The sequence below is a fragment of the Thunnus albacares genome, chromosome 13 (genome assembly GCF_914725855.1).
Source record: "Thunnus albacares chromosome 13, fThuAlb1.1, whole genome shotgun sequence".
Taxonomy (NCBI): domain Eukaryota; kingdom Metazoa; phylum Chordata; class Actinopteri; order Scombriformes; family Scombridae; genus Thunnus; species Thunnus albacares.
In genome coordinates this window covers 8,885,888-8,901,072 of record NC_058118.1, presented here as the reverse complement: position 1 = coordinate 8,901,072, position 15,185 = coordinate 8,885,888, and the positions used below count along the sequence as shown (strand labels likewise).

The 15,185-nt window shown below is 39.0% G+C and overlaps 1 protein-coding gene across 1 annotated transcript in view; it reads right to left on the bottom strand.

Moving 5' to 3' along the window:
• Positions 1–12,914, bottom strand: part of LOC122996083 (roundabout homolog 2-like) — an 82,163-nt gene extending 69,249 nt beyond the window's left edge. The window contains exons 1-2 of the mRNA XM_044371623.1: positions 12,161–12,914; positions 7,918–8,244 (exon numbers count right to left, since the gene is read on the bottom strand). Coding sequence (XP_044227558.1) covers positions 7,918–8,244; positions 12,161–12,215 — 382 coding nt within the window. The 5' untranslated portion in view covers positions 12,216–12,914. The remainder of the gene's footprint in view (positions 1–7,917; positions 8,245–12,160) is intronic.
• Between the last annotated feature and the right edge of the window lie 2,271 nt (positions 12,915–15,185).

The following is a 15,185-nucleotide window of genomic DNA, read 5'->3' as shown; positions in this document are numbered from 1 at the left end:
GACTGTGAGGGAAGAGCTCTGCTGCTTAAAACCAATGCCTGAAACAACAAAATGTGAGGGCATAGCCAAAGTTTTTATTGAGTATTTTGAGGAGTGAGGGATTGACATTAACAAGATTTTTGCTGTGACAACAGATGATGCCCCCGTCATAGTCGGGAAACAGAGGGGAGCAGTCACATTAATTGAGGAACAAGTTGGTCATCCCCTTACGAAACTCCACTGCATAATCCACCAAGAAAACCTCTGTGCAAAGATGTCAAATTCAGATCTTAATGAGGTCATGGCTACAGTGGTGAAGGTTGTTAATTTCATAGTAAAGCAATCCGTTCTGACAAACTAACAGTTCCAGTCCCTGCTTGAGGAAATGGACTACTCACACAAAGATATCCCACCCCACTCAGCGGTTAGGTGGCTAAGCTGCGGAAAGGTTTTGGAGCAGTTTGTTGGCTGCTTTGATGTCATAAAGGCCTTCTTGGCTAAAGAATGCCAAAACTATCCAGAACTCGAGGACGAGAAGTGGGTATGAAACTTACGTTTCTCACAGATATAACTGGATACCTCAACAATTTTTTCAAGTGAAGTTGCTACCTTTTATTACCATTACTTTCCACTACTTCAGACACTTAAGGGAGCTGTCCATGCAGCACAGCAAATATATCAGTGGGCTTGAGTCCGAGTTCACAACGCGATTTGGGGAATTTCAGAAGTATGGACCTGTGTTCTCTCTTTTGGATCAAACCTGATAGCTTTGATAGAAATGAACTGGATTTATCTCTGATAGACTGGCTCGACACACAGAACATGGTAATGCAGCTGATTGAGCGGAAGAGTTGAACACTGTGGGTGACAAAGTTTGCAGAGCTACTGAAACAGCTGGAATCCGCAGCAGGGCATGATCACGGAACTTGCATCTTCACCTGCTGGATATCCCTACTGAAGAAGTTTAGCTTTCTCAGGAACATTGCTTTGGCTTTGCTGTCTTTGGATCAACATATCTTTGTTATATCTATTCTCACACATGAAGAGCATGCTCACACCCTCCTGCAGTCATTTGACAATTGACCATTCCAAAGCTTGTGTGCAACTTAAAGTGACTCAGTACAACCCCTAGATAATGGAGCTCAGCAAAGGAAAGCAGGGCCAGGGATCACATTGACTGGTAGGCATATGTTTATTTGTAGCACACATGGCTTTGCATAATGGAGCTCTTTGTCCTGGTCTCTTTTTTCATCTCAGATGTGGGTGTTTTCATAAGGATGGCAGCATTCTTGTATAGTGCTCATAGTTATGTTTGTTCCACTTAATTCTCCCTTTTTGACTTTTGCAGCCATTGTAACTCTTTGTAAATGAGGGAATGTAATTGAAAGCAGTATGCTGAAATAGGAACTGTGCATATAATTTGTAACCACAGGGGGTAAAAAAACATTACAACTATTTGTTAAGTTTATAACTGATGAACATGATTGGTGGAAGGTGGGTAGGGTTAATGATTTCAACTCAGCTGTGGCTGTTTTCATAAAGATGGCAGCATTCTCATGCTCATATATAATTACAATGTCCTGATTATGGGAGAAAAATGTTTATCAAAGATGTTGCTATGCACATTGCCTATATTGGTGGAATAAAATTACAGATCTGTTGGAGATTTAAATTTCAATAGGGTGTCATAATTAAGCTCACTGTTAACTCTAATGTTGATGTGGCACACTGATTAACAAGAAAATTTAAAAATGGCACTTCATATCAAAAAGGTGGACCAGACCAACAGTGATGTAACAATTACATGTCAAACAAGTTGTGACTGATTGTTCTTGCGTGGAACTCACAGCAGACAACTAGTAATGATAATGAAAAAGATATTGAGACCACAAACATATCCTCAACACCTCAACAGCTGAGCGAGATCAGTTCACAATACTCAGTACTTCATACCAGCGCAACAAGAGCAAAGCAGGGGAAGGCAAACAAGGGATAAACACACAAGGGGGCTGTCGGACTGGCAACAGATGGTGCAATGTGACCAACCTATCTACTCACAGAAAACACTGACAATCTGCCTGGGAACACAGAGGGCTGGCAGGGACTAAACTTTGGATGTTGTCAATGCGTAAGAGTGAAATGCATGATTAATGGCAACTTGCCACATTCCAAAACACTAGAGAATGAGTCCCAATAGAAGCCATACTGAACCTTAAATGGTGTAATACAGTTCCAGAATTCCACTACCAGCGCTAACAAGGTGCTTAATAATATCTGACCAGAACCTCTCTACTTTTTTGGTATCACAACAGAAACCCTAAGCAGAACAGTGGCCTGGATCTAATGAATACTTGAACAAACAGAAGTACTTGCTAATCCACTACCCACATGTTGTATGTTATATGTATGCACAAATATGGAGGTGGGTATAAATGACTTTTTCCCTGTGATGCACTTTGTGAGAGAACACTATTTCATGCTTGGAGAAAGCGTGGCGTTGAATCTCAAATTATGCCAATTAGGCTAATGTTGTTTACTGCTTAGTCTCCAGTGCTGAATGGCTCAAAGGAATGCCCACCACTGAAGAGAACACAGTGACAAAGAAGCAGAGCAAGAGCCAAAGGATGATTTCTCAACAGCACAGAGACACAATACAAGTAGAATTCAAATTTAAAATAATTTTCTGACAGTCTTTATGGCCTAAATTGAATAATGTTGATAATATAACTCTTATTTAATGTGTCACTTCTTCACATGTGTATTTGGTGTGTTTCAATATTGCCGAGTTTTTATTTTGGTACACAAAATATATACAGTACCAGTCAAAAGTTTGGACACACTTTCTCATTCAAGTGAATGGGAAGGTGTGTCCAAACTTTTGACTGGTACTGTATGTCTTGGCTTAACAGTTAATGAGATCCCCTAAAGTAATTTTTAAAGACCAGATAAGCGTGGAACAGATGAAGCAATGGCATTTCCATCCCTTTAAGCACAGGTTATTTCTAAGTGCTCAGATTTTCACACATTCTGAAAGATATGGAATGCTCATAGGTGTTGATTTGGGTGTTTCCCTACTGTCTTTCTAGGGTTGGGTCCCAATCATTCAGTCATAAAAGCGATTTGCGAGTACTGCTTACCAGAGATCTTAAATGGTGGCAATAAATTTGCAAGTCCTACAGGGGTCTCACATGCTCATGTATGGGTCGTAATTATGCAGTTTGTTTTGATTAGTGAAATGTGTGAGTGTGAAGAAATTATCTCATGTTGGCAGTTGCAGCTTGCATGTAGCAAATTTGGTAAAACAGATGTTGGTACATATGTCAAAATACCTGGATTTGCTAATTTCCACTGCTAACTAATCTTTTCTAATGTTTGGGGGGTTTATTTGGACAGCTTCTAGATGCTTGTCTCTGAAATGGCTGCTGTCAACCATAACACCTACATCTGCCTAGTGTATGCTGGGGTAGGCTCCAACTGATAATTGTGCTACTTCCCTTTTCCATGGCAAGAATGACAGCTTTGACAACAAAATTTGTGACAGTTCTCGGGTTAAGTGTTTTTTATTACATGCTCCTTTTTGTAGATCTGGGCTCAGAATTCACAAGTGCAGACCTAACTACACTCCAAAGTATTAATCACAAGCATACTCATTCTACTAAAATTTCAAATAAATTTACAGTGTGTTTAACCTCTCATTAAAATAATTACTACAGTACACTAACAAACACAATCCAGACACTAGATTTATCTAGCATTGTGGCTGCTTTCTCCATGGCTTGTGACAGAGAGGATATAATTGATGATTGTCTAGTTGAGTGACTATACTTCTAATTCACTTAGCACAGTCAAGCAGAGGGGGACTCATCTTGTTCTTGAGTTTTGTACTAATGAACACCCTTGCATCCGCTACCCCTCCACCCACACCTCCCCTCAACACATCGCTGTTTATGTCTTTCTGTCCCTTCTTAATAGTTTGAGGGAGCTGTTCTAATTCCATCAACAGCCACTCACTATAATGATTAGTGCCAGTCCACTGGTGGCCTGGAGGTCGATCAGTTGTTTGTTGACGTTGCTCTGAAGTAGTGCTCAGCTGCAGTGTCTGACTAAACAGACGGAAGATGCGAAAAGCTGGCTCGGCGGTTGGCCGAGTGTGATTGTATACACTGACAGCAGGTGATTGTAGATTATTAAAATTACATACTTGGATGTGAGAAACAAGTGACATGCTGCAACAGTACAAGACACACAATGAGTCTTGTTTATCAAGCATAAAATACAAGACCTTCTAATAATAAACAGACATGGCCTCATTTCTCGACGAAATGGCTGATGTTATCATATGTGTCAAATACGCACCCAACAAGACTGCTCAGGAAATAGAATTTCAACAAGGGGGGAAATACTACACATTTGTGCCCATGGTCTATCTGCTGACATACAGTACATACTCCCCATACTGGCCTAGGATCAAATTTAACAGAACTCTCTCCAGTGCCTTCCTTCTAGCGTTCTCATTTCCAATCTGACAAAAAAACATGGTTTAGAATCAATACGTAGAGTAAAGAAAACACTACATGTAAACCACTTCCGCTGTGTGTCCACCATTCTGGAAAGTATCTATAGATACATGATACAAGATTGAGCAAAAAGACAAAATAACCATGCAGATGCAAACAAAAATGTGTTAATACTGTCTTAACGGACATTGCGATTGTACTGAAATGAGCCTGAAGTGAGATGATTAGGCACAAGAACACATGTAGGAGAGAACCTTAAAAAAAGGCAAAAACCACTTTGGGTGTATTTTGCTTGTTTTTTGGTGTATTCTGCTTTTTTGCAATCTTACCCACAGTCAGATGGGAAAATCAATACCAACACAAGACATACAATATGAATTTGTTAGGTTACTGTCTATTGATGATTTGTCATGAGCTCTACCACACACTTTGTCTGGAAAAACAACTGTGTGGAAATAAGTTTTGTTATGTGTGTGTGGCTTGGTTAATTTATAAGACAAACAAATGTTAAAAGGTACATTATTTGCTTTTGCCAGGCTGCCAGCTGTAGATTTATCTGGCATATCTACATAATTTACATATTTTAAGCTTTGCTACCATCTGAAACAGCTGAAGTGTTTTGCATCACACAGAATGAATAATGTCCCTTCAAATTTCAGTCAGACTAAAGCTCATAAAATGCATGACGAACCACCAACCAAAAAGCTTGTACAGCACAAATGTACCCAAGGGAGCAGCACCCCTCTAGTTAGCTACATTTTCTAAGCCACTGGTTGAGATACATTGCTAGGGCCCATTAGAAAATTTGTGTGCGGACTCCTAAGGAAACAGAGCATTTTGAGCTAGGCTCACTGTCAAAGCATCCCCACAGCACTTTCATCTACCAGCTTGCTCCTACCCGCAGCATTGCATGACAACTTTGGCTGCAGCAATACTGGCAAGATCCTGCAGACCCTGAAGGAGTCATGCAATTATGCATCCCTGTAGCCATGATATTCGGAATTAAATAAAGAAGACTAGAGGCTGCCTTGGTTGTACTGTCTTTACGTAAGAGAACCTCCAGAAAAAACAAACTGTTGACACAAGAGGAGACAATGTGTGAGCAAGATATTTGGCTATAGCTTCTAGTGAACATCACAAATAGGTAAGAAAAGAAGAAAAAAACTTAAATTTGAAGCAAATGAATTGCAGAGGCTACACCTTCATAATGTTACCATTTGACTTTAAAAGAAACTTGACAATCAGGCAGTTAAAAATTCCACAGAGTTTCAGCAAGTACTTGAAATTCAATGTACATCGGAACTGGGAGTACTTAGATCCTGTAGGTGGTCTGCAGGGTTGTACAGCTGCCGAGGAATACAGATACTTATTGGCGTACCAGGTGCACTCTACTGTGCAAACACTGATCCCACAAGATATTCCAAAATGAGATGAAACTGCCCCCATACATATAGAAAATAAATACAAATTCATTAACAGATCTAAATAAGGCTTCAAGAATGATCATTCAAGACTCATATAACAGCATTTGGAGGACCATTAAAACTAGTCTGGAGCACAAATGAATATTCAATATGTATGTTCTGATGCTTACATTAAGGTCCGGTGTGTTGACATTTGTGTATTGACAAAATATTGTGTTTGTTATTTTACCCTCCATATGTGTTGCTGATACATAAATAGTCTACCTCTCTTCCAACAATAGAAAAAAATATTGTCAATAATTGCAGCTCCTACCAACAATGAATGTGACAATTAACTCTGAAAATGAATTCAGAATGCCTGTTTGTGCCGCAAAATAAGGAGAGCCAGAAAATCCCCACAAAATCACTCTGACACAGTCATTGTGTTCATAAAGTCGGCCTCTATTCAGTCAAGGGAATCAGTGGAGCAGCTATAATATTTGTCTCTTGACACTATTACAACAGTTTGGGTCTCTGGTTTCTTTATGAGAAAGAATTATTCACTGTCTACAAGCACATCTGTACTGTTCAAGATGTGCAAAATAAATGTGATGTAAGGTACAATGTATAATATGGTTATCAACTAGAATATCAAACACCACAATGTCTAAATTTTATATGTAAACATCATTTGCGTTGAACACATCAATGTTGTATCCTTTACCATACACAACCACACACATACATTCAGGTTTATGAGCATATTTGTGTTTCCTTTCAAATATCCAGCATCTTCTTAAGCATCAGTATTTCCAGGACAGTTCAGCACTATATTGATTTGACAGAAAGGAGAGGAAACAGCACAAGCAAAAGAAGACAATAGAAATACAAGTGTCTAATGTGGAGAAGGCAATGAGACAAAGAGAGAATGTGGTGCACAAAAGACACAAAAATCTCAGATAATGTCTCGACTGAGTCCCTATTAGGTTCAGGGCTCTTATCTCAGTTTTTCCTTTTTTCCCTTCCTATTCTATGATTATCCCACAAAACCAAAAACAGATCCAGAGTGGTTGAAAAAGCAGCACAAGTCACAACAGCACCATTAAGACCATATAATTCTGATGGGGAGAGTTCCTTCCAAGTCTTATCAAACAAACAAAGTCATTAGGTGCAACATTTTCTAAATTCACCTATTATATTATTCAAAACAATGCTGCTTTTGCATTAATGGGCACATATAATTTGGCAGGTAAATGCTTTGTAAATTTAAATCAAATTGCAATATGCTGTTTGCCTGGAATTCCCAATTTCCAGCTTGTGTACTACATCTCTGTGAGAGTAAGAAACGGAGAGCAGGGGAGACAGTGTGGGTGTTTATGTGTGCATGCATGTATATCTGTGTGTGCGTCCGAGCGTGTGTGCATCTTGTTCATGGCAAGAAATCAGCTCAGTTTAGCACATAATGGAAATGTGAATAGCCCAGAGCGTCTCTCTCCCACACAGGGAGAAAAACTGGCTGGGAGCAGGCTGCATCTTTCCAAATCCAAACAGTGAAGGGGAGTTAGCTAGGTTAAAATCCTGCCCCATTTCTCTGCCTCCCTGGAGCGTTTCACAGCTCTGCCCATACATTACTCAAACAGGTCATCCAAACAGGTCTCACTAGCAGTCTGAAAACATATTCACACAAATATGCGCACACATGCTATGCACATGGCTAAGCACACACACTTGTAGGTTCAGTGAATAGGTGACGTTGCTCATATTATGACAGATGACATCTTATATATGGATCCCTTAGCACGATAACCCCAAAATGTTATGCTTAATTTAATAAACTCTTTTTCAGATGCAATTTTAACACATTTTCATATTTTCCTCCATAAAAGGTTACTAAAATCAATACATCATATTACTGTAACATACTACCACTTGAATTTTTTCATTCTTCTTCTGTCATGCAGCACTGACCAGGGCATTACCTTTGTGCCCAGAGGGACACGATGAAAAGTCAGACTTACGTGCTACTTCTAGAGATGCGTTTCGGCTTACGGCCTCTCCAAGATAGTTTCTGGCTACGCACACATAGCTGCCATCGTCAGGCTTGCTCCGTCGTCCATGGACGATGCGTAGGAAGAAGAGGGACCCGCTGGGCAGCAGCATACGGTGTGAACGAGGGTTGTCGCGGTTTGTTTCAACTCGCTCCCCATCTTTGTACCATTCCACTGTGGGGGTTGGACGGCCCTCTGCCTTACAGTTGAGAGTGGCTGGTTCCCCCTTGGACACAATGAGGTCAGAAGGGTGCTCCACAATGCGGGGAGGAAAGTCTTCCTGGCGAAGACGAGACCCTAGAGGGAAACAGGAGTGTAAAATATTATGTTAAAGTGATAGCTGTAATATATACATGCTCATAATGAATGCATTTTAAGTTTTGATGCAGAAACAACAGCAGTATGTTTGAGATAAACACAGTTAACTATTTAGTTAAAATGAGCAGCAACAGCAACTATGGCCAACAGAAACATGAACTACAAAAACCTAGAAAAAATTCTCACAGTGCAAAAACAGCAAAGCAATTCTCACTATGAATGTGTTGCAGAAATATTGTGTTGTATCTATTAAAATAAGGAAAACCTGAATAAATGAGCTTGAATAAACAATAGATGTACATAGATTTGTACATGTTATTGGCAGAATATAACCAAGTATAATTTAGTTACAGTCCTCGATAGGAAAGTTGATTAGACTCATGTTTTTACTGGCTGCACTACACGCCATGTTAATACACTCAGGCTTTAATATTTACTTTCCCAGGCAGGAGCTGAGGAGTCATTACATCTCATTAGTTTTTTCATTAACAGTTTCCATCAAACACTGACATCATCAAACATGTTGTCTCAGTGGATGTAGAACAGTGACTGCTACACTGGATTTTTCACTTTGTACTGTAATATTGCGGATATGCAAAGTACACAATTCAAGGACCTCTCATTTCTCCTTACAGGCTATATTTCCACATTAACATGCATAATATTTATATTTTAACCTGAGTATTTGATAGTCAATCCTCAGCAAAGGTCATGCAAATGTCTAATCTGGATTGACTTGATAACAATAATGTCTTAATTTAGTGTAACCGCAACCCAGTTAACAACCCTTATTCTGCTCATTCTTTCCATTTATTTGGCTATGTGAACACCTTAGCTCAATTTAATACTGTTGCTTAAATTCTACCGCTAAATGTCACAGAGGAATGACCCAAATGTAGTGGCACTGTGTTTGTTTACAGACATGACAGCATCACAACTCTCATCTGTTTCATGGTGTATGGACACATTATAATATCAGTGTTAAAAGGTTTTCCTTTGCTGTTGTGTGCATGAAAAGAGTGTGATGTTGAAGTCACTAAAACAGACCTTTTGGACTGTCAAGAGGCAAGAAAATAAATAAGATATAAATAAATGAAAATGATGTTACACGGTCTCTAGTCTTTTTGCTTTTGATAGTGACAAATCATACAAATCGCAAAAGCAACCATGATGATTGGCTACTACACGGCAACAGAAATAAAACAGCAAATGTGAGTAAAATTTATGTGACAGTCTATAATGTTAAGAGGTTTGTTGACAAAAAGCATTCCATTAGCTGGCGCCAGCACACCAAACCATGGTGATACATTATGTTTTTAACATGCTTTTAAAACCCTATACATATGTCTCTTGGGTAAATAACATTTGTGTGGATCCACAATGACGCACAAACACTCACAAACACACAGTTTGTGGAATTCTGACTTCTTCTAATTGGTTGTCCCATTACTCAGTCTCCTCTGTGGCTAATGTAGAGTTTGAGATTTGTGTTGTCAGACAACAGAATTTAAATGAGATGATTTAAGTTGTGGGTGGCACATTGGCTCAGTGGTTGGTACAGTCATCTAATAGCAAAAAGGTCCTGCAGGGTCCTGTCAATCTGTTGCCCTGTGATGGACTGGAAACCCATTCAGTGGGTTTGCCTGTTTTCTGCTCAATGCATGCTCCAGCACCCCATGACCCTGAATATGAATAAGTGGGGATAGAAAATGAATGGATGGATGGATGGATAGATATCTGGGATTTTTTTATGTAACACTTTAAATTAAATGTTGGTATTTTAACTGCTGAATACTCATGCATTGAGAACTGTTCAGCTTATAAATTATATGGTAATTTGGCTAGGGTCTTAAAATGCCGATTATTAATAAAGACACATGAAGAATATTTCACTGATCAAAAATGTGTATTATCTTTTAGTCTAGGACTGTCTCAAGCTGTTATGCATCAAAATTTGTGTACACTGTGGTATGTTTTTTCCACCACTAAGCCTGTTTATAGGGATCTATCCATGGTGCTGAAACAGAAACTCAAGGTCCTGCAGAACAAAAAAAAAAAACAAACAAAAAAAAACTTGTCAGGAACATGTTGGCTTATAAAAAGAGATCACCCTGAAAGGAGTCACTTTGAGGTTAAAACTGCATACCAGCAGTTCAGAGGAGCTCTGTTTGGGCTTATAACCAAAAGTCTAATTTGATTGTAAGGCTAAAGGCAACAGTCCTCCAGGTTCTTTGTGTTATTTGAAAATCAAGTTTGAAATGTCATAACCCCAAAGTCAATACAACTGACAACAACAACAATTTTTAAATTAGTGAGACAAATAAAACACTGGCAATCTTGACAAACAGACAAGATGGCCACACCGCTCAAAATTATTCTCCCTAATAGATCACAGATTATTTACAATATTGCAATAGGCATAGTCAGCCAGGCACTATTAGTTGGGATGCATTGTACCTCTTTCAAACAGATGTTACACAAACTTTGACTCCTAAAAGGCTGAAACATACACTTAATTACCAGATTATTGCATAAGAATCTGACACAAGTTAATTCAACAGCATTGCACTTAATCATATTTTAGGGATGCTATGAATGTTTTATTGACATTGTGTCAGAGATGCTTTGATTCAACCCTTGTGTATGTAAACGGGGGGTGGACAAAACATTAAAAACACATTTCAGTATAATGCAGTCCAATACAACACCACCACTACACACTACAGCCCCCAAATGACCTTAGAGTTCAATCAACGCCTATCTGACATAATGTCGAAGCTTCACAAAGTTAGGATTAATTGCAGAGCATTGCATTACATTGATTTGCTTCAGACTACACATAAGTACAGTACCAAACATTCCCCTCTCAAGCAAAAAAACAACACAAAACAAACAAACAAGAAAAATACTGGCAACATGGTGGAATCATCCAACATCCACACCCACTTTACTGAAGGTGCTATCACACATGTAATACATTTACTACACTGATACACATGTATGTTCTATATGCTACAAGGCATAAAGTCCTACAAAATATTTCATGATAATGGCAACACTTCCTGTCAAGAAAGATAGATATATCTCTTAGGCTTTAGCTGCATTTGTACACATGCATAGTAAGTCCATATACGTACGAGTAACCTGTAGACACAGTCAGGGCTGAATTTCCAGACTATATGAGTAAGCATCTTCTTCATGGTATATTAGATATTTCAGCTACAGGACATAACCTCGGTCATCTGCCTGAGCAACCTGAGCATAGGTCACACAGAATATGACCAGAGACATAGACTTATTGTGAGCACAGTCTGAAATATTACAGTTTTGTAACACTTATTAGGGAGTTTATACAAGAAAGAGATCTAGATAAGTGAAATTGATTTAAAAAATAATTAACCAAGGCACATTTCCTTAAGAATACCAAAAAAAAGTTTAGTGTGGCTACCTGAACTCAATTTTTGCCGGCACACATTTCCAACCATAATACTTGTGGAAATAATGGCAATTTAAAAGCTGTCAAAGCTTGTATTCAAGTAACAGATGTGTTCAATTTAGGGCAGCCCTTATGAATAAATGAGCAACTTTCATTTCCCTAAGCCACTGAATAGTTGGCCCGGCCCAATTTTACATGAAGACTAAATTAACCAACCGTGCTATGGTGCACTGGCATGGTGCATTTGCGATTTTAAACATGTAAATACTCACGAATTTAAGAGAAGCAACAAATTCATTGTAAATCGTGTGAGATGCCATACTCGGTATCTTATTGATGCACTTAAGAGGGCAAAACCATGGGTAAAATACGCTCCAGGTCACAGCCCAGTGTGCTTTTCTAAAGCTTGATATGGGACAAGACATCACTTCAACCTCAACGTTGTATTCATGAACTTACCTTCGGTTTGGGTGTACAGAAGTCCACAGAGAAATAAATACTGTAGAGGACCCATTCTGGCATATTGGCCCCGTAAGCTATCGGCGCATGAATTCCTCTTCAAGCGAAAAAAAACAATCAATGAATCAATCAATCCTGTCTTCACTTGCGTCACTTTGTGACAATTTACTGTTTCAAGTTAGTGAACTAAAACAACCGAAACAGGTATTTCAGTCGCTGAACCAAATCATTCTCATTCACATGTCCATTCTTCCTCTCCAAGAGCGCACCAGTAAGCAGTGGTCTGTCGACTCGCCGATCACGTTGAAATTTCTGCAATCACCAATTGCAAACATCACCGACGCCCAAAGACACTCCAGTTACTGACGGTTTCCCCGTCCGACCGCATTCTTCTGACACTTTTACCGGGTCCGACCGCAGGGAAACGCATCCATCCTCCTGCGGGACAAGTTGAGGGATGAAAGGTGGAGACGGGATTCAGTCAGAGGTGAGTAGCTGCACGGTGCAGCACAGCACAGCCCCTCCTCTCCACTCCGCTGCCCTGGGAGAAACTAACACATAGGCCTACAATAAGTCTGATAGCAACATTTAGTCTTCAGTCTTTCCGAGAGACACTTCAGTTCGTGAAGAATTGGATGCTGATGATGATGCTAATTAGTGTTTCTTTTCCTCTTTTCCTGGGGACCATTTAACACACCCAGCTGATGAATTTACTAGACAGTGTTTGTAACATGATCAATATGAACTTAAATCAAAGTAAACTGCACTGGACATTTTGTGTTTTCTTTCAGTCTTTCCTGCACAGTTTAGATGTATTAACACTACTTACAGTAGATTTTTGAAACAAATAAATGGGTTGCTGTGATGCTGTGAATATAATATGCAGTATTTAATTATTGCATGATTGTTTTTATTTGCATTAAATGTTACTTTCTTATACAGGACTGTTTCTTCTCATCTTTTCCAAAAACCTCATTAGCATGCAACATCTGGGTACAATCCTGTGTACATATGAAGGACAGTGACAGATGCCAGGTTTACTTTTACACATTCAGTAAAACATGACAATCCACTTATGAAAAAAGCATCCCCAGGTAATGCTCTGGTATGCAACATTGCAACTGGAATCAGAGATACACTATATTTGTCACTGGAGCCATTTTGTTCAACAAACACACATGCCTGATCTGTTCTGCAGATCCCAAAGAGTTGATGTATTTCTGTATTATTATTTCTTTTTTTCTATTAATTCGAATGCTTTCAGTTCTATGGATAGGTCTGAACCATCCTGCCAAATAACACATTGAGTTAAGTAAAAAAAAATAAATAAATAAACAGAGCCCTCTGGCTGATGTTTTAATTTAATGGTAGAAAAGCTATTACAAAGGTGTACAGCTGTAAAGAAATGGCTCCTCATTCCTGCCCACTGCCTGAGGTGCTTATCCTGCCCTGTCGTCAATACTGCTCAATATTGTCAATAACATTATAAATGCAGCCTCGCCGTGAAACCAGAATGAGCTAGGCTGTATCAGGTGCTATTGATCCAGAGGGTGAAATTAAACCATTTTTGGCACAGTGTTCACGGCAGTAGATCGAATAATAATTGTGGACGATGGCTAAATCGAGTCTGTATGAAGGGGGTGCAAAGTGAACACAATCATTTAAATTGGATAGATCTCATCCATCAGAAAATGATGTTTTCAGTAGAATTTTCCTGTTAGATTGTTCTTATAGCAGCAGCTCAGTTCATGGTGTTGTGGAGACCTTTTCCCTCTCAACAGATTTTCAGTTATACGTCAATGGTGCAAGCCCTCACCAAACCTGAAGTGCAGAAACTGTTAAGTGGCAGTTTTGGGAAAAAAAAACTGAGAGACAGAGAGAGAGAGAGAGAGAGAGAGAGAGAGAGAGAGAGAGAGAGAGAGAAAGCACTTTTCCATACTGAAAAAAATAAAATTCACTGGAGGATTTATAGTGAGTAACTTGTCACCAATTGACTGTTCTTCAGATTTCATGCAGGGTGACCTTAACCAATTGCACTTGCACTTCCTGTCTGTCAGAAGTGCAAGGAGGGGATAATAAATAGGCTTTTCAATAAATTAATAACCTCACAAAATCCATCAAGGTGAACTTTAATGATCTGAGAAGGAAACTTCAAGAACATGGTTAGTGCTAATTGCACTGAATGACTTAATGCACAGTGATGCTGCTACAGTATTCATTATTAGCTGTTAAAATGTTAGTATCAATCGCATATCGCTTCTCACAGAGAATTGGAAGAGAAAACAATAGACATACAAGGGAACTGCAATGGAGCTAATGCCAAAATGGTCATGTTAGAGTCTAAATGCAAGGAAAGGTTAGTGTAGAGATGTTCGAATATTGAGCACTGAAAAATATGTTGATTATCTGAACACTCTGAAATTTTATGAAATCAGACACCACTAAATCAAACTGGGTTTTTTTGTAAATCCTAATACTCTGAATAATTACCATAGATTACAGAATTTGAGTTATACCTGGAGATGCAGATCATCTTTGACTAAGCTGGTCTTAGTGACACCTCACTTATGGCAAGAAGATGCAAATTAACACACCCTCTGAAGATAGGTTTAATACATCTGGGAAAAGTGCCTTCATATATTGTTGGAGGATTGACAGTTGCTTTAAAATGTAGAAATCCAGTAGAAAATGGCATATAGCATCTATAATTGCGTAATGGCATTTGATGCCTAACATAAGGTCGAAAAAAAGAATGTACGTTTATTGAGTGAGGTGATTTGATGTTTATCTTTTAAGTTGAATAAGATAAGAGAGGCAGAGAAAGACTCCATCTCTCATCACACACAGACATGTTTCCAGGCAACGTGGGATTCTGCCTTTCTCGCACAAACCAAAATCAAAAGGGCTACTGACTCTCATCAATCTACCTCTCTCTCTCTCTCTCTCTCTCTCTCTTTCTCTGTTGATCACACATAGGAGACAGTGTCAAGGTCACAAGTTTTGTCCGCACCATTACCTACTCATA